The following is a 23,301-nucleotide window of genomic DNA, read 5'->3' on the forward strand; positions in this document are numbered from 1 at the left end:
ACATGAACCAAGAACTTTCAGATGTACAAGCTAGATTTAGAAAAGGCAGAGGAACTATAGACCAAATTGCCAAAATCTTTGGATCACAGAAAAAGCAAAAGCATTCCAGAAAAACATCTACTTCTGCTTTATTGACTATGCTAAAGCCTTTTAGTGTATGGATCACAACAAACTGTGGAAAATTCTTCAAGAGATGGGAATAGCAGACCACCTTACCTGCCTCCTAAGAAACCTGTATGCAAGTCAAGAAGCAACAGCTAGAACTGGACATGGAACAATGGACTGGTTCCAAACTGGGAAAGGAGTATGTCAAGGCTGTATACTGTCACCCCACTTATTTAACTTATATGTAGAGTACATCATGTGAAATGTCAGATTGGATGAAGCACAAGCTGGAATCAAGATTGCTGAGAGAAATATCAATAATGTCAGATATGCAGATGACACCACCCTAATGGTAGAAAGCAAAGAGGAACCAAAGAGCCCCTTGATGAAGGTTAAAGAGAGAGGGGAAAAGCTGGCTTAAGACTCAATGTTTTAAAACAAAAATCACAGCATCTGGTCCCATCACTTCATGGCAAATAGATGGGGAGACAATGGAAACAGTAACAGACTTTATTTTTGGGGGCTCCAAAATCACCATGGCTGCAGGTGACTACAGTCATGAAATTAAAAGACACTTTCTCTTTGGGAGGAAAGCTATGACAAACCTAGACAGCATATTAAAAAGCAGAGACATTACTTCGCCAACAAAGGTCTGTCTAGTCAAAGCTATGGTTTTTCCAGTAGTCATGTATGGATGTGAGAGTTGGACCATCAGAAGGCTGAACGTTGAAGAATTGATGCTTTTGAGCTGTGGTGTTGGAGAAGACTCTTGAGAGTCCCCTTGGACTGCAAGAAAATCAAACCAGTCAGTCCTAAAGGAAATCACTTCTGAATATCCATTAGAAGGACTGATGCTGAAGCTGAAGCTCCAATACTTTGGCCAAGTGATGCAAAGAACTGACTCACTGGAAAAGACCTTGATGCTGGGAAAAACTGAAGGCAGCAGAGAAAGGGGACAACAGAGGATGAGATGGTTGGATGACATCACTGACTCAATGGACATGACTTTGAGAAAGCTCCAGGAGATGGTGAAGGACAGGAAAGCCTGACATGCTGCAGCCCATGGGGTCGCAAAGAGTCGGACACAACTGAGCGACTCAGTATCGGTCTCAGTTCAGTCACTCAGTCGTGTCTGACTCTTTGTGACCCCATGAACCGCAGAATGCCAGGCCTCCCTGTCTATCACCAATTCCCAGAGTCCACCCAAACCCATGTCCATTGAGTCAGTGATGCCATCCAATCATCTCATCCTCTGTCGTCCCCCTCTCCTCCTGCCCTCAATCTTTCCCAGCATCAAGGTCTTTTCAAATGAGTCAGCTCTTTGCATCAGGTGGCAAAAGTACTGGAGTTTCAGCTTCAACATCAGTCCTTCCAATGAACACCCAGGACTGATCTCCTTTAGGATGGACTGGTTGGATCTCCTTGCAGTCCAAGGGACTCTCCAGAGTCTTCTCCAACACCACAGTTCAAAGCCATTAATTCTTCAGCGCTCAGCTTTCTTTATAGTCCAACTCTCACATCCACACATGACCACTGAGTGACTGAACAACACCAAATACAAATACAGGCATTATTTTTTTCTGAAACACGATCAGTAGCTAAAAAACACATACAAATACATAAGCACTTTTAATATATGAAATATTATTCAAATATTTATATCTAAAAGCATGCATACTCAAAGCAATCCTATATTTATATGCTTAATATTTAAACAATAGAATATGCTAAATATTTCTGAAAAAAGCTAATGGGGAAAAATTATATTTTTAATCCATATGTAAACTTATCCTATTATGTTCTAATATTATATCTTTATAAAACTTAGGTTACACCTAAAATCCAAAATTACTTTATCTATATTGCTACAAAACCTACTTTTTCTTCTCGTTCTGTTTCAAGGTGTTTCTTAACAGACCAAAGTTCATTTCTGAGATTGCATAGTTCAGTCTCCTAAAGAAAAAGGAACATGAAATTTATAAGTGCATCTACATAGTTCTTAAGATAATGAAAATGCAAACTAATATTTTAAAACTTTAGTTTTACAGAAAAATGAATTCACTCATAAAAGATATACGTTTTAAAAGCTTACTGTTATGAAGGCTGCTAGATGAACATAACCAAAGATTTCATTTAGACAAATTTTAACACTATATATATCTCTAAAGAAATATTTAACACTATATGTATCTCTTCTTCTCATCCTCTCCCAATCTATCCCACTCCTCCTTTCCAAACCTCAATCAGAGCTCAAACTTATTTGTAATTGGAATTTATAACTTTTCACTTGAAAAAAAGAGATCATTCTACAATTTCAAAAAAAATTAGAAAACCATCTCCCTATAAAATCTATAATATCTCTTTCAGATCTATGGTTATTTGATTCTATAGATCAAAAATTATGGTTTATATGAAAATTGGCTTCTACTCCTATTTGTTCTCACCAGAGATGCTTTCATTGATGAGTGTTCTTGTTCTTTGCTCTTATACAATCCTAATTCTGAGTCTCTTTCTTCAACAATTTTATCATATTGGTGCTATATTAAATAGAGAGAACATTTTAGATGTATTAGAAGTTCAAAAGCTTATGTTTTAATAACACTGTTATCCTAACGCATTTAATATTTACAAAAATGATGTTTATGAATTCAGTAATATATATTTGAGCATATTTTTAAATTTCTTAAATTACATTTTTAAATGCTAACAATAAAAACAATAAAACATAGATAACAGTCTTAGAAATAACGCAAGGGCAAAAAATAATATTTTTTAATTAGGAATAATGAATTTCATAATTTTAAAAAAACATTAGAAACACGAGGATCTCTTAGAAAAACTGCTGATTCCAGATCTTGGGCAGGAAATACAAGATGAATCTTAAATATTTTGTTGTTAACAGAAAGTAAGAAAGCTACACAGATTATTAGGGTCAAGTCAAAAGGACCTGCCAACCAGTTTTAAGAGGTTCCCACTGGCCAAAGTTGGGACAATTTAAGTATCAATAAGGATAAAAACTGTACTGGATTAAGACATACAAAAGTTGCTTACATTTATGAGTTCACAATATTACTTAAAATATTTTTAATTTCTCATAGGTTACTTCATAATAATATCCTAGCAACAACTTATAAAGATTGATAGGTATAGCCCACTTTCTATCAAAATCCTGAAGAGTATACGACTTAATTCCCTAAGGTAACGATTACTTTAAAACAACAGTAAAAAGTAGAGCATACTCACAAACACAACTAACATAGTTTTACATCTATTTATTATTGTTTAGTCTAGTATATGTTGGCCACAGGTAGAGGATACAAATATTATATTTATTTAAGCACATATACTAGGTATGCATTTTAATAAAAATAAGATGGAAAATTCTGTAAGAGACTACTAAGAAAACTGAGAACAAGAGTGGTTATATCTATCCATAAAATGATGAGGAAAGACTTCTTCAAGGAAGTGACACTTAGGCTCAGCTTCAGGTAGTGAAGATTTGGAAAAATGAGAGATCAAGGGTATTCCAGCTATAATTAGACACTGTTGTCTAAACAATTTTCTCTAACAAATCAGAATACTATATTTTACCATTTTATGCATAAATATTGCTAAAATTGATACTTTTCATTATACAAAAGGGAAAAAAAATCACCTTATGTTTTTCCATAAGTGCAACCATTTCAGCTATTTTATGTTGACATCGTATATCAATTTCTTTCTGTAATTTTACTGCTTCATCAGCTACTACTTTTGCTTTTGCAACCTATGAAATAAATTTAAAGTTTTTTTAAATTAATGCCCAAAAAGCAAATTAAACTCAAATGTTAAATTTAAGTTAAAATGAAGAAATCAAACACCAGGAAATTAGGAAAGCTAACTAGAAAATGCACTACTGTTTTGGTTTATTTTAGTTAGGGTCTTCTATCAAGTGAGATGACAGTATAACACTGTAAAAATCATTTAATCTTTTCAAAACAGTTATATACTACTCAATACTTAAATACTTAGCATAACAATACTTTTAGTTTCTATTTTAAAAAGCTAATTAATTGTCCCTGATATAATTTACTAAATCTTCTAAAGAGTTATAATGTTAAAAGAATTATTACTTTTCTCTTAAAATGTTAACATACAAATATATGGTTTTAGTATAACAAGTTTTCAAACATATTTAGGTTTTCCTACCTCTCCCAAAAGATTTTCTTCTAATAGCTTTTTGTCCTCAATTTCTTTCTGATAGCTGTCAGTCATTTGTTTAAATTTTTGTTTGGCACCTTCTAGTTCTATCTCTAATTTATTGACCTTCAAATAAAGAAAATAGAATGAACATTAGTAAATGCTGTGGATTACTTGAAAAATGCATTCATTTTGGGGTTTTTGTGACTCTCAGAAGATGATTTATTTATAAGATATTACAGTTGGATCATTTTCCTTACACTTTTCATATGGGGAGATGTGCTTTATTTTTCACAAAATCTATCTTTTCTCCTAAAATACATAGTTGTGACAAGTAATATCCTAAAAGCAGGCATAGTTTTATTTTTTAAATTTTTTGACAATATTTAAATTATTTAGTCTCTGTTGTTTTATTACAATAAGTAACTATTCCATTTGGACAGAACACCCATGTGATTCAAAGAAAAAGCGACGGGGAGGGAGGTGGGAGGGGGGTTCAGGATGGGGATCACCCATGGTGGATTCATGTCAAGGTATGGCAAAACCACGACAATATTGTAAAGTAATTAGCCTCCAATTAAAATAAATAAACTTATATTACAAAAAAAAGAGAAAGTTTATTGTGATATAACTTATATGCAAAAAAACCCCCACATATTTAATGTGGAAATCCAGCTGGATATTTAATGGAGTTCCAACTTAGCTATTTAAAATCCTAAAAGATGATACTGTTGAAGTGCTGCACTCAATATGCTAGCAAATATGGAACACTCAGCAGTGGCCATAGGACTGGGAAAGGTCATTTTTCATTCCAGTTCCAAAGAAAGGCAACACCAAAGAATGTTCAAACTACCATACAACTGTACTCATTTCACATGCTGCTGCTGCTGCTGCTAAGTCGCTTCAGTCGTGTCCAACTCTGTGTGACCCCATAGACGGCAGCCCAACAGGCTCCCCCGTCCCTGGGATTCTCCAAGCAAAAACACTGGAGTGGGTTGCCATTTCCTCCTCCAATGCATGAAAGTGAAAAGTCAAAGTGAAGTCGCTCAGTCGTGTCCAACTCCTAGTGACCCCATGGACTGAAGCCTACCAGGCTCCTCCGTCCATGGGATTTTCCAGGCAAGAGTACTGGAGTGGGGTGCCATTGCCTTCTCTATTTCACATGCTAGCAAGGTAATATTTAAAATCCTTCAAGTGAGGCTTCAGCAGTACATGAACCAAGAACTTCCAGATGTACAAGCTGGATTGAGAAAAGGCAAAGGAACCAGAGATCCAATTGCCAACATCCACTGGATCATAGAAAAAGCAAGCAACTCCAGGAAAACATCTCCTCCTGCTTCATTGACTACACTGAAGCCTTTGACTATGTGGATTACAACAAACTGTAGAAAAATCTTAAGGGGATAGGAATACCAGACCACCTTAACTGTCTCCTGAGAAACCTATATGCAGGTCAAGAAGGAACAGAATGGACATGGAACAACCAAGAGACTGGTTCAAAATTGGAAAGGAGTAGGACAAGGCTGTATACTGTCACCCTGTTGATTTAACCTACATGCAGAGTACATGATATGAAATGCTAGGCTAGATGAATCATAAGCTGCAATCAGGACTGGCAGAAGAAATAACAACCTCAGATATGCAGATAATACCACTCTAATGGCAGAAAGTGAAGAAGAACTAAGGAGCCTCTTGCTGAGGGTGAAAGAGGAGAGGGAAAAAGCTGGCTTAAAACTCAACATTCAAAAATCTAAGATCATGGCATCCGGTCCCATCACTTCATGGCAAGTAGATGGGGAGACAATGGAAATAGTGACAGACTTTATTTTCTTGGGCTCCAAAATTACTGCACACGGTGACTGCAGCCATGAAATTCAAAGACACATGCTCTTTGTAAACAAAGTTATGACAAATCTAGATAGCATACTAAAAAATGGAAATATATCACTTTGCCAACAAAGGTCCATATAGTCAAAGCTATAGTTTTTCAAGCAGTCATGTATAGATGTGAGTTGGACCATAAAAAAGGCTAAGCATTGAAGAATCGATGCTTTTGAATTGTGGTGCTGGACAATACAACACTCCTTTGGACTGCAAGATCAAACTAGTTAATCCTAAAGGAACTCAATCCTGAATATTCATTGGAAGGACTGATGCTGAAGCTGAAGCTCCAATACTTTGGACACCTGATGAGAAGATCAAACTTACTGGAAAAGACCCTGATGCTGGGAAAGATTGAGGGCAGGAAGAGAAGGGGTTGACAGAGGATGAGATGGTTGGATGGCACCATTGACTCAATGGACATGAGTCTGAGCAAACTCTGGGAGAAAGTCAAGGACAGAGAAGCCTGGCATGCTGCATTCCGTGGGGTTACAAAGAGTCAGACATGACTTAGTTACTGATCAACAACACTTAATGTATACAGTTTGATGAGTTTGGACATATGCATGCATCAATGATCATCAAAATCAAGAAGATAGACATACCCATCACCTTCAAAAGTTTCCTTCTGTCCCTTTTTTTCCCATAAGAACATTTACATTAAGAGTCTACCCTCTTAACAAATTTTAAAGTAAACAATACAGAATTGTTCACTAGAGGCATTATGTAATACAGCATATCTCTAAAACTACATTATCATGCATAACTGAAGTGAAGTGTTAATAGCTCAGTTGTGTCTGACTCTTTGCAACCCCATAGACTTCAACCCACCAGGCTCCTCTGTCCACAGAGTTCTACAGGCAAGAATACTGGAGTGGGCTGCCATGCCCTTCTCCAGGTGATCTTCCAGACCCACGAATCAGACCTGGGTCTCCCACATGGCAGGCAGTTTCTTTACCATCTGGGCCACCAGGAAAGCCATAACTGAAATTTACACAAATTGAAGAACAATTCCCCATCCCCCCCTCCTGCCAGTCCCTGATATTACTGCTTTCATGTGATTGATTATTTTAACTATCATGCAGTATTTGTTATTCAGTGACTGGCTTTTGTTGCTGAATTGGAAGTATTCTTTATATATTCTGGGTATTAGATCATTACCAACTACATGATTTGCAAGTATTTCTCCAGTTCTGTGGGTTGTCTTTTCACTCCCTTGATGGTGTCCTTTGACCCTTTGATAGTGTTCTCTTGAACACTATAAATAGAGCAAAAAGGTTCAATGCAATCATTCCAACTGCCTTTTTGTCAGAACAAATTGATCCCAAAATTTACAAGAAATTCCCAGGGACCCTGAAGAGCCAAAACCATCTTGGAAAAGAAGATTATTGGAAGACACATAATCCCCAATTTTAAAACTCACTACACAAAGCTACAATAATCAAAACAGTGTGGTACTGACATAAGGTAAACATATGGATCAATGTCTAACCCTTATGGCAGAAAGTGAAGAAGAACTACAGAGCCTCTTGATAAAAGTGAAAGAGTAGAGTGAAAAAGTTGGCTTAAAGCTCAACATTCAGAAAACGAAGATCATGGCATCCAGTCCCATCAATTCATGGGAAATAGATGGACAAACAATGGAAACAGTAGCTGACTTTATTTTTCTGGGCTCCAAAATCACTGCAGATGGTGACTGCAGCCATGAAATTAAAAGACGCTTACTCCTTGGAAGGAAAGTTATGACCAACCTAGACAGCATATTGAAAAACAGAGACATTACTTTGCCAACAAATGTCCATCTAGTCAAGGCTATGGTTTTTCCTGTGGTCATGTATGGATGTGAGAGTTGGACTGTGAAGAAAGCTGAGCACCGAAGAATTGATGCTTTTGAACTGTGGTGTTGGAGAAGACTCTTGAGCATCCCTTGGACTGCAAGGAGATCCAACCAGTCCATCCTAAAGGAGATCAGTTCTGGGTGTTCACTGGAAGGACTGATGTTGAAGCTGAAACTCCAATACTTTAAATAAATAACCGAACACCATTCAAACACTAAACACTAAGAAGAAAATTGGTATAATTATAACAATAAAACAGAAGAATTACTCTCTAAGGCAAGAGAATATTACTACATAAAGGGACTGTCTTTATTATGGAAAAAAAAGTTCTATTATATGTAGAAAAAAACCCACTCCCTTATCTATGCAGTAGTATATCACAGACAGAAGTGGTAAAGAAAATAATGGGCAAGCTATACACAGACTAAAATAAATGTTGGATTCTGACTTAAAGCTTGCCATCAGATGAGGCTATACAATTGAAGTACATTAACTTACTTGCCACTATAAAGCCTGCCACCAGATGCAGCTTAATTGTCACTTGCCACTCACTGATAGGATTTTGCTATGAATCTGCAAATAACTGATTTATTATGGTCTCTATCAGACTTTACTTTTTTGGGCTCCAAAATCACTGCAGATGGTGACTGCAGCCATGAAATTAAAAGACGCTTACTCCTTGGAAGGAAAGTTATGACCAACCTAGATAGCATATTCAAAAGCAGAGACATTACTTTGCCAACAAAGGTCCACCCAGTCAAGGCTATGGTTTTTCCTGTGGTCATGTATGGATGTGAGAGTTGGACTGTGAAGAAAGCTGAGCGCCAAAGAATTGATGCTTTTGAACTGTGGTGTTGGAGAAGACTCTTGAGAGTCCCTTGGACTGCAAGGAGATCCAACCAGTCCATTCTGAAGGAGATCAGCCCTGGGCTTTCTTTGGAGGGAATGATGCTAAAGCTGAAACTCCAGTACTTTGGCCACCTCATGTGAAGAGTTGACTCATTGGAAAAGATCCTGATGCTGGGAGGGATTGGGGGCAGGAGGAGAAGGGGACGACAGAGGATGAGATGGCTGGATGGCATCACTGACTCGATGGACATGAGTTTGAGTGAACTCCAGGAGATGGTGATGGACAGGGAGGCCTGGCGTGCTGCAATTCATGGGGTTGCGAAGAGTCAGACACGACTGAGCGACTGAACTAAACTGAACTGATGCAGTCACAGAGAAGGCACTGGCACCCCACTCCAGTACTCTTGCCTGGCAAATCCCATGGATGGAGGAGGAGCAAATCCCTGGTAGGCTGCAGTCCATGGGGTCGCGAAGAGTCGGACACGACTGAGCAACTTCACTTTCACTTTTCACTTTCATGCATTGGAGAATGAAATGGCAACCCACTCCAGTGTTCTTGCCTGAAGAATCCCAGGGACAGAGGAGCCTGGTAGGCTGCCGTCTATGGGGTCGCACAGAGTCGGACACGACTGAAGTGACTTAGCAGTTAGCTATGCAGTCAAACCTCTCTGCTAATAATAATCTGTATTTGCAGCTGATCCCCAGTGCTAACATACCTCAGCTCCACCTGAGATCATCAGGCATTAGATTCTCATAAGGAGCATGCAACCTAGATCCCTCAGCACACACAGTTCACAGTAGGGTTTGCACTCCTATGAGAATCTAATGCCTCCACTGATTTGACAGGAGGCAGAGCTCAAGAGGCAATAAGATTGATGGGGAGTGGATGAAGCTTTGGTCACTTGCCTGTCACTCATCTGTTTGCGGCCTGGTTCCTAATAGGCTATGAACCAGTCCATGGCCCAGAGGTTGGGGACCCCTGGCTTAAATGATTTTAACACAGCTAAACCAAAGATGTGTGTTCTATTAAAACTAAAATAACTGCTACAATATAAAGGGCTTTGTTGCTATGGTTCAGTCACTAAGTCATGTCTGACTTTTTGCAACCTCATCAATACACCAGGCCTTCCTGTCCTTCACTATCCTTCACTGGCCTGGGCTTCCCAGGTAGCATTAGTGTACTGCCTGCCAATACAGAAGATGTAAGAGATGTGGGTTTGATCCCTGGGTCCGGAAGATCCCCTGGAGAAGGGCATGGCAGCCCACTCCAATATTCTTTCCTGGAGAATCCCATGGATAGAGTAGCCTGGCAGGCTACATTTCATAGGATTGCAAAGAGTCGGACATGAATGAAGTGACTTAGCACACACACAAAGGGCTTAAATTTCTAAATTCTCATCTATGTACTAGTATTTTTTTTTCTTAAATAAAGATTCCAAATACCTTTATCTCATAAACATTCAGCTGCTTGCTTTCTGCTGTACTCTTTTTTTTAAAGGCCTTATTCTGTTAGAAGTAAAAAATAAAGAATTATGTTTAATATCAAAGTGATTCAAACTTATACTTTCACTGACTTAGACTAAATTACTAAAGTAAAGGAAAGCATTATTCTCTAAAACTGCAGTGAATATAAAGGGTTTTTTTAAAAAAGTAATTTGATTTTGAGAATCAGTACATACCTCCTGCTGGAGTTCTTCAATAAACTTGCTTTTATTTTCAACCTGTTTCCTCAAATTGTTACACTAAAAAATGAAGAGAAATTAAAATTATTTTATTCAATATTCCAGTCAAAATAAATACTTTCAAACTAACAAAAATATTAACATAGAGATTACTTCAAAAACTATGTCATTAGGACTTCCCTGATGGTGCCTTGGTTAAGAATCCACCTGCCAATACAGGGAACATGGGTTCAATCTTTGGTCTGGGAAGATGCCACATGCTGTGGAACAACCAAGCCCATGCACCACAACTACTGAGCCCACACTCTAGAGCCCATGCACAACTACTGAGCTAACATGCTGCAAGTACTGAAGCCCATGAGCCTAGAATGCATGCTCTACAAGAAAACCCACTGCAACAAGAAGCCCATGCACTGCAACAAAGAGCAGCCCCCATTCACTGCAACTAAAGAAAGCCCACGTGCAGCAACGAAGACCTAGCCCAGTCAAAACTAAATAGTCGTATCATTAAATAATTCTATTAATGTCAAACCTACCTAGGGTAAAGGAGATAAGAGATAAAACTGAGAGCTCACTAAAGGTACAGAATCCAGTAAGACAAGCCTGCATAAAGTCCCAAACTCAAAAGACTACCTAATCAGTGAAAGTATAAATAAGAAATAAATCTGCCACATAGAAGAATACAGTAAGGAAACTTGTCTTGACCCTGGCACTAGGTGAATGGTATAAAAACTGTCATGAAAATCTGTAGTAGCCATGAAGTGGCCTTATATTTGGGGTGGGGGGGGCAGGGGTTAGTTACAACTGAATTCATGTTATCTCAATAATCTTAAAAAACTTCAAATGGGCTCCTGTTAGTAGTGCCCTCAAGATAATCTTTTTGGGAGGATAACAATTTCAACACAAGCCTCAGAAAATTACCACAGATAGTTCCAAGAAATAAAAAAGTGTAAAGAAATAAGGCTCCAAGAGTCAAAATCAGTAGAAAGAACAAAGAGCAAAATCAGAACTGAAAAGGCTTCAGATATTGAAATAATTAAACAAAGAATATCAAATTAAAATATTTTAAATATTGTTTTTAAAGACCTGAAACTATGAAAAAGAAACAGACCATAAAGGAAAATTGATCAGATTTTTAGAACTAATTAAAACTTCAGTATGCAGGTCAGGAAGCAACAGTTAGAACTGGACATGGAACAACAGACTGGTTCCAAATAGGAAAAGGAGTACGTCAAGGCTGTATATTGTCACCCTGCTTATTTAACTTCTATGCAGAGTACATCATGAGAAACGCTGGACTGGAAGAAACACAAGCTGGAATCAAGATTGCCGGGAGAAATATCAATCACCTCAGATATGCAGATGACACCACCCTTATGGCAGAAAGTGAAGAGGAACTCAAAAGCCTCTTGATGAAAGTGAAGGAGAGTGAAAAAGTTGGCTTAAAACTCAACATTCAGAAAACGAAGATCATGGCATCCAGTCCCATAAATTCATGGGAAATAGACGGGGAAACAGTGGAAACAGTAGCTGACTTTATTTTTTTGTGCTCCCAAATCACTGCAGATGGTGACTGCAGCCATGAAATTAAAAGACGCTTACTCCTTGGAAGGAAAGTTATGATCAACCTAGATAGCATATTAAAAAGCAGAGACATTACTTTGCCAACAAAGGTCTGTCTAGTCAAGGCTATGGTTTTTCCAGCGGTATCACTAGCCAGAGAGTAAAAACATCTCACAAAAAGAAAGGGGAAATTTTTCTGCAGCTCCTTTGACTATAAAAAATGGGAGAGATATCTAAGCACAATTTTTTAAAAGCATCTTGCCACTGTAAGATATCCACAGCAAATGCAGCTGCTGAAGGTATGAAATTTGGAGAAAGGAAAGAGATAGTGGACGAGCAATTTAACAAAGCTTTGCTCTTTGAAGCATTATGCAGAAACTTCTAATTCCAAAGCCTCTTCGAACAAACCTGCAGTAAAAATCCTATACTATTCTTGAAAGCCTTCAAAATAGAACTGAGATCTCTTTGTACAGGACAATGTAAAGGTTGGCCCTAAAGAGTCTAGCCATACATATATTGTTATAGAGTCTCTAGTCCCAAGTATCTTTCACATCTGATAATACCTTGTTTTCTAGTATCTTCATTTGTTTATCTTTTTTTATAACTTCACATTCAATGCTTCGAGCCTAAAAAAAATTAACATCAGATTTAAAATGTTAACAGAAAAAATAAAAAATAAAAAAAATAAAATGTTAACAGAAATTCTATTTTCTTCTGAGTATCTTTTAGACATGGAATTATAAAGCTTAGTCTTATATTTCTAAAAAAAATAGTTATCAGCTCCACCAGTTTATTTCAGCTACATTTTTAAAAATACATATAAAATTCTTATATTTAAAAAATTAAAAAAAATGTTTTCATGCATATATGTTAATGTTCATTATTATCTTAGCCTCGTTATCACTTTACAATCTTTTATTAGCTTTCCCAGGTTATACTCAATTTTTAAAATTATATATAGAAGTTTTCCATCTTTTAAACACGTTTTTCACAAACATTTATTCAACTGAACTTTGTAACAATCCAATGATGTAGAAAAATAGGTATTATTATACCCATTTTAGAAATGAGGGGAAAAAGGCTAAGATAAAGTATGGACTGGGATAAAAGAAGAGTATAACAAATTTCACCAAGAAATATTTGCAACCTGAATTATTTCCAGGAAACTGTTTCAATAAGCAAACTGAAATCCAACCACGGAAAGCTTAAAGATGCTATCAATTTGTCTTGCATTTCACTTTTTTATTAACTCATCATTAATATCTTCTACATTGGTAAAATAAATTGTAAATTCTTAGTGGAAGATTTTTGTTTTACATTAACCATCAAATTCATGTTTTTCTCTACACCAACAAGATAAGTGTTTTGAAGCAGCCTCTGACACAAATTTTAAAGTAGTGAATTACATACCAAGTCTTTAGGAGACTAATTTGGGGGGGCTGAATTTAACTAATAAATATGAAACTGAAAGAAAAAAACAGCTTTGGGGGTGGGGAAAGTGGTACAGTCTAAAGAATGTTAGAGAGGCAACTCTTCCACTTCTTAGACATGTAGCTTTTTTGCACTTTTACCTTTTGGAGGCCCAGTTTCCTAATCCATGAAATGAGGACAAAAATTACTTCCAGCTTAAATAACATAAAGAATCTAGAATGTTCCTGGTCATTGCAAGTCCTTAAAAATATAGTTCATCTTACCCTTAGACTATTCCAACAGTCTTAAGCCCTCCAACATGTAAATATAATTATGACACTTCTCAGGTCAACTCTTCAACAACCTCAAACTCCTAAATATATCTGTGAGGCCTGAAATGATCTACCCTCATTTTTCCCCATCCTCATTCTTCCATTTATCTTCCCATCTCTCATCTTTCTATACTCTCTCCACCAACACCACTATCTTAAACTCCACCTTTTGGCCTAGATAAACTTGTATAGTTGTTTAAATATAGGGGCCCTATCATATTTCCAAGGCTCCCTCATACTTCATATATTGTGTGTGTGTGTGTATGTGTATGTGTAACTTGAAATACTCTTCTCCCTGATCTACTTATGCCTACACCACTGCCTTCCACTAATTGAATTAATCGGAGGTTTTAACATGAATTTTGCTTCTTCCAAGAAGCTTGTCCTGACTCAAGTTCAGACAGTTGTCCTTTCCATGGTCTCCAATAGCAATTATATAGAATTATATAGCAATATATAGCAAATATATATTCTATATATAGAGAGAATTTATATATTTTGGTCTTCTTTTTTAGCGTAAATTCCACAGTAACCCTGATCAGTTCATAAAGTTGAATGGGGACTAATCTGTCTCCAAGGGTGGGAATGCAACTCAGGCTTGGAGAGACTACTCTATCCCCTAACTGCAAAGAATGGCTGAAGTATAAGTGAGCTAAACCAGGCAAGAGTCCTCACTAACATTTTTTTCCAAAGCTTTGAAGACTAATTTTATAGCCTTCTAACTGATTCCAATGCCTTTCACCACTCCCTACTCTGTTCTTAAAAATTAAAAATGTTACTTGTCTAATAAAAAACCCAACAAAACAAACTAAAACAAAACTTCAGCACCCAAAACACTGCCTGGCACATTGTAGGTAGTTAATAATATTTGTGGAATGAATGAAAAAACAAAGTCAAGGTCTTCACAATCTAATTTGATCATTGCAATCTATTTTGGCACAATTTTCTCCCACTGTATGTTATACAACATAATCACTTCACATACTTTGTACTATTCCACTTTTGTGATAATCTTCCCTAAAAGCCTTCCTATCTCAACTCTTTGAAATCATTTCCACCAATGTACAACACAAACTTATTAATCACTTTATTAGTATATTTTATATTACTAAAGCATGAGCCTATTTAGCCTAAAATATAAATCGACATTTATAAATGCTAAGTGTTAAAGAAATTTAGAATTATGCCATTATTTCTTCTAGATAAAAACCACGTAAGTAAAACAACTCAACATGGCCCACGTTTTTAAGGTCAACAGCCTACAACAGTCCTTGGCCCTCCAGTTATCTGTACAATAGTACACTTGTTTTTGGACACCAGCTACTGCTTTTATGATTTGAAATTTTGTGATAGAACCTACTATTAAATACAACATACATTTTCTTCACTCTTGTCCAATTTACTTTTAACTTCGTCTCCTTTCTGTTTTAGTTCTTCTCTCACAGATTCCAGCTCATTCCTTAAAGGAAATGGAAGAGTGACATTGCAATAAAATCTATATTTTCATTTTATTCCCTTTCTGGAACTTCTAAAATTGACTACTGATCAGTTTAAAAATTTTTATTGGTTTATATCTTCACTTTGATTGATCATTTTTCATGCATCAGTATATACACTTCTACTCCTAAATTTAAATTAATTTATACATTTACTTTGAAATTATTTAGATCTTTATAGTTATTTTTACATAAAAAGAAACTTCAAGATAGAAAAACTTATTTCTTATTTAAGTCAAGATTTCACTTTCCTGTTTTCTTAGTCATCATTCTAAGACATAGTCATAATGCTGTACAAATAAATAAGGGACATATATACAGGTGATTTTAATGAAGAACTGTATGACTGTGATATTTGCATATACATGTATGCTTATGTATGTATAGAGTATTTCACAGAAACATACACAGGAAACCATGATACCTCTGGAGAGGAAAACTGGATAGCAGAAGACAAAAGGCAAGAAAGATAGTTTTCTTGCCTCATATCCCTTTGTTTCTTTGATCTTTACACCATATGCACATATAATCCTTTCAAACTTTTTTTAAAAAGCTATCTGCTGTGCATGGAAACAACAGTACTTTGTCTCAGAAGGATATTTAAAGCTATTTCTAATTGTAGACTCTCTTATTGTTATAGCTGATATGTTACTAGGTCAAATGTGAATGCATGGAATAGTAATCAATCATGTGAAATAACCGGCCTTATAAAAACTGAGTCTAGGATGCTTACTCTTTGAGTTTTAAATCTTTAATTGGCACATTCTTACTTTTCCTAAATATATTACTTAGAGTTCTGTAAATCCATAGAGTAGGTAGATGTACAAAAAGATATTATCCAAATAATTCCAATTCTCTTAGATAAAAAGTAGCCTTTCTCTAAATATGTTTTCACTTTTCATCCCCAAAATGTTTAGTGGCTTAATCACAGATTTAACCTGTAAACTTCTGAAGAAGAAAAGTAAGCATATAAGACAAAAGTAATCCTTAGAAACATAATAAAAGATGACTTTCCAAATATGGAAAATAGTAACAGTTAAGTATCAGGCACTGTGCTCAGTGCTTTATTCATATTTCCTCACGTAATGCCCAAACAGTCCTATGAGGGAGACATACTAGGTCTAAGGAAATATCAAATAATTTACAACAGTTAAGTTTTAATGACCACATTCTTTAATAAAACCTAAATCAAAACTTAATACATCAGAATATAAGTACAAGCAAGAGCCCCCAAATATTTGGAAATCATCTAAATTACTAATGGATTAAAAGGAAACTGGAAATATAAAAACTCTATCCCAGAGCTACCTACAGGGGAAGTATGTGCAATATTACAATCTTTAGCAAGGTAATTTTGAAGGTCTTAGAAAATAAGATCTCCTATCAGCTGTCTATCAGGCATCTATAGATCTGTATCTGTGTGTCTGTTTATTGATCAATGGGTTGCTGAAGCTTTGGACCCTTTAGCTGATGTTTCAGGGTCCATTGTAAGTGCTGTCACTATGCCCCCTCCATGCAGGTGTATGAATGGAGGAAGCAGCTATTTTTATGAGAATAACCTCCCCAAATGCAAGTGTTCTAGTGGCTACGTGGAAATGCAAGTGTTCTAGTGGCTACGTGGGAGGATATTGTGGAATGGGACTTTCACAAGGTGTTCCTCCAGGAACTAACGCGTCCATGCTGTTGACAATCATCTTGATCATCAGAATTGCTGCTTTAGCCGCTTTAGGATTTTTCCACTATCAGAAAACCGGCTCCCTTTTGTCTTATCTGCCCAAGCTGTCAAGCTTAAGCAGTCTCAAATCCTCTGAAAATGGAAATGGGGTGAACTTCAGATCAGGGGATGATGTTAATATGGATATTAGAGTAACTGGTTTTGGGCCTGAGTCTGCTATCGACAGATTGCTGGGAATGAGGGAACATTTTGCCACAGACTTCAGGAAGCCACCCATAATATTTGGGAACCTGATGTATGCCTCCAAGGACACTACTATCACAGCAGCTCAGCCAACAACAACCCCGGTAACTGAATCTGGAACAGTGTATAACAAAAACTATGGAAGTCCCATTAACCCTGCTGAACAGGGTTCAGACACAAAGCCAACTCCCTCAAGTCCTGATGAAACGCAGCTAACAAAATGAAGTATCTTCAAACAAAAACCAAAACAAAGTGTCAACTTTGAAAATCCATTCTATTCCAAGATGGAGAATGAACCAAAGGTCAATGCTGCTAAGGTTTCTTGGAAAAAAGGCTCAACTCCAGGCTATAGTGCAACTACAGGCTACAGATGATATTAAAGACACCGTGAATTGTTTAGGATTGTTTAGGATTTTGTTTTTCTGTTTTTCTTGGTGTTATCACAATCATCTACTTTAATACCTGTATGCCAGTCAGTCAAGAGGATATAGCATTATTTTAATTTAAGTCTTCTTTTGTTACAGAAGACTCAGAGGCATAGCTGTGCTGGCTATTTAGGGAATAATTAGAAACAGACTTTTGCACATTTTTTTTTTTTACAAACAGATGAAAAAAATTAACATTCAGTACTTTATTAAAAGAATATATTTTTTCCCCTGTACTCCTGTAGTTGGTACTGTTTGTAGAAACATTGCCTTGTATGCCTTGTTTACTCATCTCATATTTTTACAAATAATTATCACCTTGTACTATATGTATATCTTTGCACTGAACCTCTCTGAAGGTAATACTATAAATATATTGTACATTTGTAAATTTGAGAAAGATTATCACATCATTAAATTTGCTAATGAAAGTAAAAAAAACAGGTTATTTAGAAAATAATAAACATGATAAATTGCATATCAAAAACCAGGTCACAGATCTACAGTAGTGTCAGAAGTAAATTGATACTTGAAATGATTTTATTATTTGAAATGATTTTATTAATTTATTATTTGAAAAAGAGAAAGGTAAACTAAATATCAATATATCAATTTTTTAAATAACTAAAGAAAATATTAATATTTGATTTCAGACAGGAAAAAATAAACTTCTAAGTTCATTTATAAATTTATAAATTATTTATATAATATATATTTCTATATAAATTCACAAATTATTTACATATAATATTTATAAATTATAAATTTACAAAAGCAATGGGAAAAAATTTCAAAAAGAAAGCAATTTAGATTTAATAAAAAAAATTTTTTTTAATTCTGTATGACAAAATAATTACCCACAGTAGGAAAACAACAGGTTAGGGAAAATATGTGCTGTAAATAAAACAAGATAAAGGATTAATATGTTTTTAAAAGCTTGACTAAATCAGTAAGAAAACAGTCAAGATCTCAAAATATTATAGGCAATGCTGCCAAGTCGCTTCAGTCGTGCCTGACTTTGTGCGACTCCACATACGGCAGCCCACCAGGCTCCCCCGTCCCTGGGATTCTCCAGGCAAGAACACTGGAGTGGGTTGCCATTTCCTTCTCCAATGCATGAAAGTGAAGTTGCTCAGTCGTGTCCGACTCTTAGCAACCCCATGGACTGCAGCCCACCAGGCTCCTCTGTCCATGGGATTTGCCAGGCAAGAGTACTGGAGTGGGGTGCCATTGCCTTCTCCAATTATAGGCAATAGATATAGGCAATTTAGAAAGAAGAAAATCCAGCAAGCACACAAAAAATTCCAAAGTTTACCCAAAACAATGAAAATTATAAATCCTAAGAACTGTAAGTTATTTCTATTATATCATCAAATAAATAAATGATAATAACCAAAAGTAATTGTTTATAACCAGCATTTTCATAAAACATTGGTTGTACTGCATACTTTACAAGTGATAGAACCTATCAGAAATCATTTGTCTATCAAAAGTAATTGAAATAAATTACTCAATAAATTCACACTTGAAATTTATACTTTAAGAAAAAATCTGTATGTGCCAAAACATTTACTACAGTATTATTTATGAAAGTGAAAAACTGGAAAATGTAAATATCCGAATTAAAATAATGCTATATCCTCTTGACTGACTGGCATACAGGTATTAAAGTAGATGATTGTGATAACACCAAGAAAAACAGAAAATACTTAAAATAATATTAGAGTTTTAAAATATCTCTTCTAAGTGCTCTGACATATGATTAGTGTACTTTCTGAAATATTAATTATTAGGAAATTTATGATATTTTAAAATTAATTTCTGTATCTAATATCATTATTTCAAACTAAGTATAAAATAGGCATTATTACAATTTTATTTTTAAGCAGTATTCCAAAACAGTAATTTAAGTCTAATTTTTTACTTTATTCTATATTAAACATAAAATTAATCTAAATTAACTACAAGTTAATAGAAAAGAAATACTATTTTTGGCTAGTCAAAAAGGCCAATGCATTAGTCTTGCCTTAATTGTGTTTCTGTCTCTCCCAGATGTTCTATTTGTTTCAACATCCTTTCTTCTTGCCTTTTGCTATTCTAAAGAAATAATCAGTGTTGTTTATATTAATTAGTTTGCTTCAACAGAAATAAAATTGAAACTAACATTTAAGATCTTTATCTATCTTAAAATTCATTTAGTTATAAATAAAACAAGAGAATGGGTTATTTAACTTGTATAATGCCACACAACTTTTCCAGTCTTACTCTATTCCCTAATATCTATATATTAATACTAGCTAAAAAAATAAGTCTTACTTGCTGTTTCCCACTGATACTTTGAGACTTGTGTCCTCTGTACATATTGTTATGGCTTTAAGGAATGCTTTTCCACTCATTGCACCTACTGAGCTCATAATTACTGATTTTTTTAAGGCAAAACTTAATGCTATATTCTTCTGAAGGCTTCTCTTTCCCCAAGGCCGAGGTGATCCTGTGAATTCTGATAGCACTTGGTCTCCAAAATAATACATATGATATTTTAAGCACTTTTTCATTGAGTCATAAACTCCTAAAGAGGGAGGACGATATTTTATTTATCACTATATGTTCCACAGTGTCTTATATTATTTGCTAACAAATACTTGAATACTTTATTAAAATATTTATAAAAATCTTGATGCTTCAAATTAGAATAACTTTATCAATAGGGAGCCTCCATCTTCTGTTGCCTTTTATTACCACTGAGGATCAATATGCGTATTTTTCTTCTAAAACAAAGTATTTAGAAGAAAAAGATAATCAGATAATCTAAGATAATCAGACTTTTAAAGCTGAAAGAATCTTCAGTGGTAATCTATTCTAAGCCCCTAATTTTACAGTAAGAAAATTGTCAATGATACTTTCTTTTTCAACTCACATTAATGTCTTCTTGTTGTTTCTTGAGTTCCAGGGCCATATCACTTGTTTCTTGTGCTAGTTCTTTGTTTTCCAGTGAAAGCCTGTTGCAGCTTGCAGTTAGTTCAGTATTCTTCAGCCTATTTTTTTTTTAAAAACAACATATCATACCAAAATATTTACACATAAAATTATATAATATAGAATTTTATCCAAAATAATCTTAGGGGAAAGAAAGGAAGGGCTGGGGCTACAAATGAAACAAGATTGGCTTTTAGTAAAGAATTTTTGAGGCTGAGTGATAGGTATATGGGCTTCCTAAGCGGTGCTAGTGGTAAAGAACCCGCCCAACAGGGGTTTGATCAAGATCACTTAAAGGAGGGCATGGTACCCCACTCCAGTATTCTTGCCTGGAGAATCCCATGGACAGAGGAGCCTGGCAGGCTACAGTCCATAACAGTCACAGAGTCAGACCCAACTGAGGTGACTTAGCAGGCACACATGCATGTATGCACAGTAAGTATATGCTGGTTCATTACATTATTCCCTCTTTTAACACTGTATATATTTGAAATTTTTCTATAATAAGTTTTTTGAGATGTCATATATTTCCTAGCATACTTCCCATAATGCTTCCCCCTTCACCTTTCCATAAATTTTGAAAAGCATATTATTTTTTACATATTTTTTTTCTAACAGGCTGTCTCTTAGAAACTATTTCAAACTTCTGATGATTTAAGTATTACATGAGACATTAATGATTTAATTAAATATTACAAAATCCATTTAAATGAGTATTAATATTTTCATTAAGATAAATAAAATATATGCATATGCACAACACTTACAAGGTCTCAAATATTCTACATCAGAAGAGAGATTACTACTGTCACTAGTTGCAGCCAGGATCAATTTTAAATGAGGGAAGGGAAGTGTGTGGCTCATGGAATGATTTCAGAAGCACCTATATCTCCGACTTACTGATGCTGGAAACTCATCAAAGTGTTTTAATTAAAAAATGAAAAGTTGAAAGAACAAATATACCAAGGATAACACAAATTTATATTAATCAGTTAATTCGTTAAAAAGGTACCCAGAGCCCCTACAAAAGTATTGTTGAAAAGTACCAGAAGCTGGGAATGGGAGCTGAAAGAGAAGTGACAAGATGCTGAGTAAATTGTTTATTTCTTATTTTTATCTAGAGTTGAAAAACCAGAACACAAAAATTATGCTCTCCACTAGACTGCCTCCTTGAATTTAGTTCTCCCTGAGTGACAACACAACAATTATTTCCTCCTATTTTCTTTAGAAATTAAATTTACTAAGTAAGTGAAGCAACTAAATATTATGCTTGGACAATATAAGAGATGAATTTGTATTTCTGTCATTTCATCAATTCAAACCTACAAAGTAATTTAGTAAAACAACCAAAAAAACTACAGCTAGAACTACAAATGATTATTTTTATAAGAAACTAAATAATCTCCAAAAAATATATATCACTCTTCTAATATAGTTCTCAAGTTTGTGATATACTCTTATGTCAATAATACATAGTTTCTTTAACAATGAAATTGATAAATTATTTTGATCTTTAATCAGAAATAAAAACTTTAAGCCTATTCAAAAAAGCATTATACATAATTTACTAATTTAGTATTAACTACAGTGAAAAGTAGTTAATATTTTATAATACTACAGAAAGTTTAGGAATTGAACACACAAACTACTTTATAGATAGAAAACATACTTCTCATTTTCAAGCTCAGTTTTCAGCTCTTTAACCTGATTTGAATAATGCTGTTCACTTGTTGCAATGGCAGTTAACTGTATTTCCAAATCATGTACTTTTTTCTGGAAAATAAACACATATTATCACAGCAAATGCTCTTACAATTTTCTCACTTAAGAAGTATGGTCACTGTATGTAAGCAAGTTATATACTTGGTAAAAAATATGTCAAAATTTTTAAATTGATTTAATGCCATAGTCATTATAATTTCAATACAGTGAGCAATGACAAATGCAATACTAAAAGTAAATTTCATTTTCATATTCTGAAGCTCAACCAGTAAAATTATACTTGAAGTGAAGTGAAGTGGTTCAGTCGTGTCCAGCTCTTTGCGACCCCATGGACTGTAGCCTGCCAGGCTCCTCCGTCCATGAGGTTTTCCAGGCAAGAATACTGGAGCGGGTTGCCATTTCCTTCTCCAGTGGATCTTCCCAACCCAGGGATCGAACCCAGGTCTCCCGCATTGTAGGCAGATGCTTTTACCATCTGAGCCACTAGGGAATATTATAAAATACTGTTGTCTGTTTTATACTACCAAGTAATAAATTTCAACTGAAATATCATTATTAAGAAAAAATATATTAGTTAATGAAATCAAGCAATATCAGAAAAGTAAGCTGCTCTTATTATGTTAGAAAGACAATTACAATGTTAATACTATAATAAACTGAAAACACTTTTTAAAAATAAAAGACATTCTAAAACTATAACATGAGAACTATAAACTAAGAACTTAATAAAAGCTAAAATTAAAAGTATCAATTAATAAATACTTATAAGACATCAAGAAATGTATTATTATAAGCCATGCTTATATTATTGGTATCTTAAATGTTGACATTTCTCTGCCTCATTATAATATGGAGGTTTTGTTTTAAATCAATTACAGCAGAAACACATGTTCAAGAGGAATTAAATACAGCAGAAACACATGTT

The 23,301-nt window shown here is 35.0% G+C and overlaps 1 protein-coding gene across 1 annotated transcript in view; it reads right to left on the bottom strand.

The window, feature by feature from the left end:
* The window catches only part of SYCP1 (synaptonemal complex protein 1), a 154,555-nt gene that overhangs the window by 44,993 nt on the left and 86,261 nt on the right, over window positions 1-23,301 (bottom strand). The window contains exons 23-31 of the mRNA XM_027535954.1: window positions 22,324-22,427; window positions 20,596-20,713; window positions 12,661-12,723; window positions 10,532-10,594; window positions 10,296-10,358; window positions 4,294-4,410; window positions 3,761-3,871; window positions 2,550-2,642; window positions 1,984-2,058 (exon numbers count right to left, since the gene is read on the bottom strand). Coding sequence (XP_027391755.1) covers window positions 1,984-2,058; window positions 2,550-2,642; window positions 3,761-3,871; window positions 4,294-4,410; window positions 10,296-10,358; window positions 10,532-10,594; window positions 12,661-12,723; window positions 20,596-20,713; window positions 22,324-22,427 — 807 coding nt within the window. The remainder of the gene's footprint in view (window positions 1-1,983; window positions 2,059-2,549; window positions 2,643-3,760; window positions 3,872-4,293; window positions 4,411-10,295; window positions 10,359-10,531; window positions 10,595-12,660; window positions 12,724-20,595; window positions 20,714-22,323; window positions 22,428-23,301) is intronic.

Source organism: Bos indicus x Bos taurus, chromosome 3, assembly GCF_003369695.1.
Source record: "Bos indicus x Bos taurus breed Angus x Brahman F1 hybrid chromosome 3, Bos_hybrid_MaternalHap_v2.0, whole genome shotgun sequence".
NCBI lineage: Eukaryota > Metazoa > Chordata > Mammalia > Artiodactyla > Bovidae > Bos > Bos indicus x Bos taurus.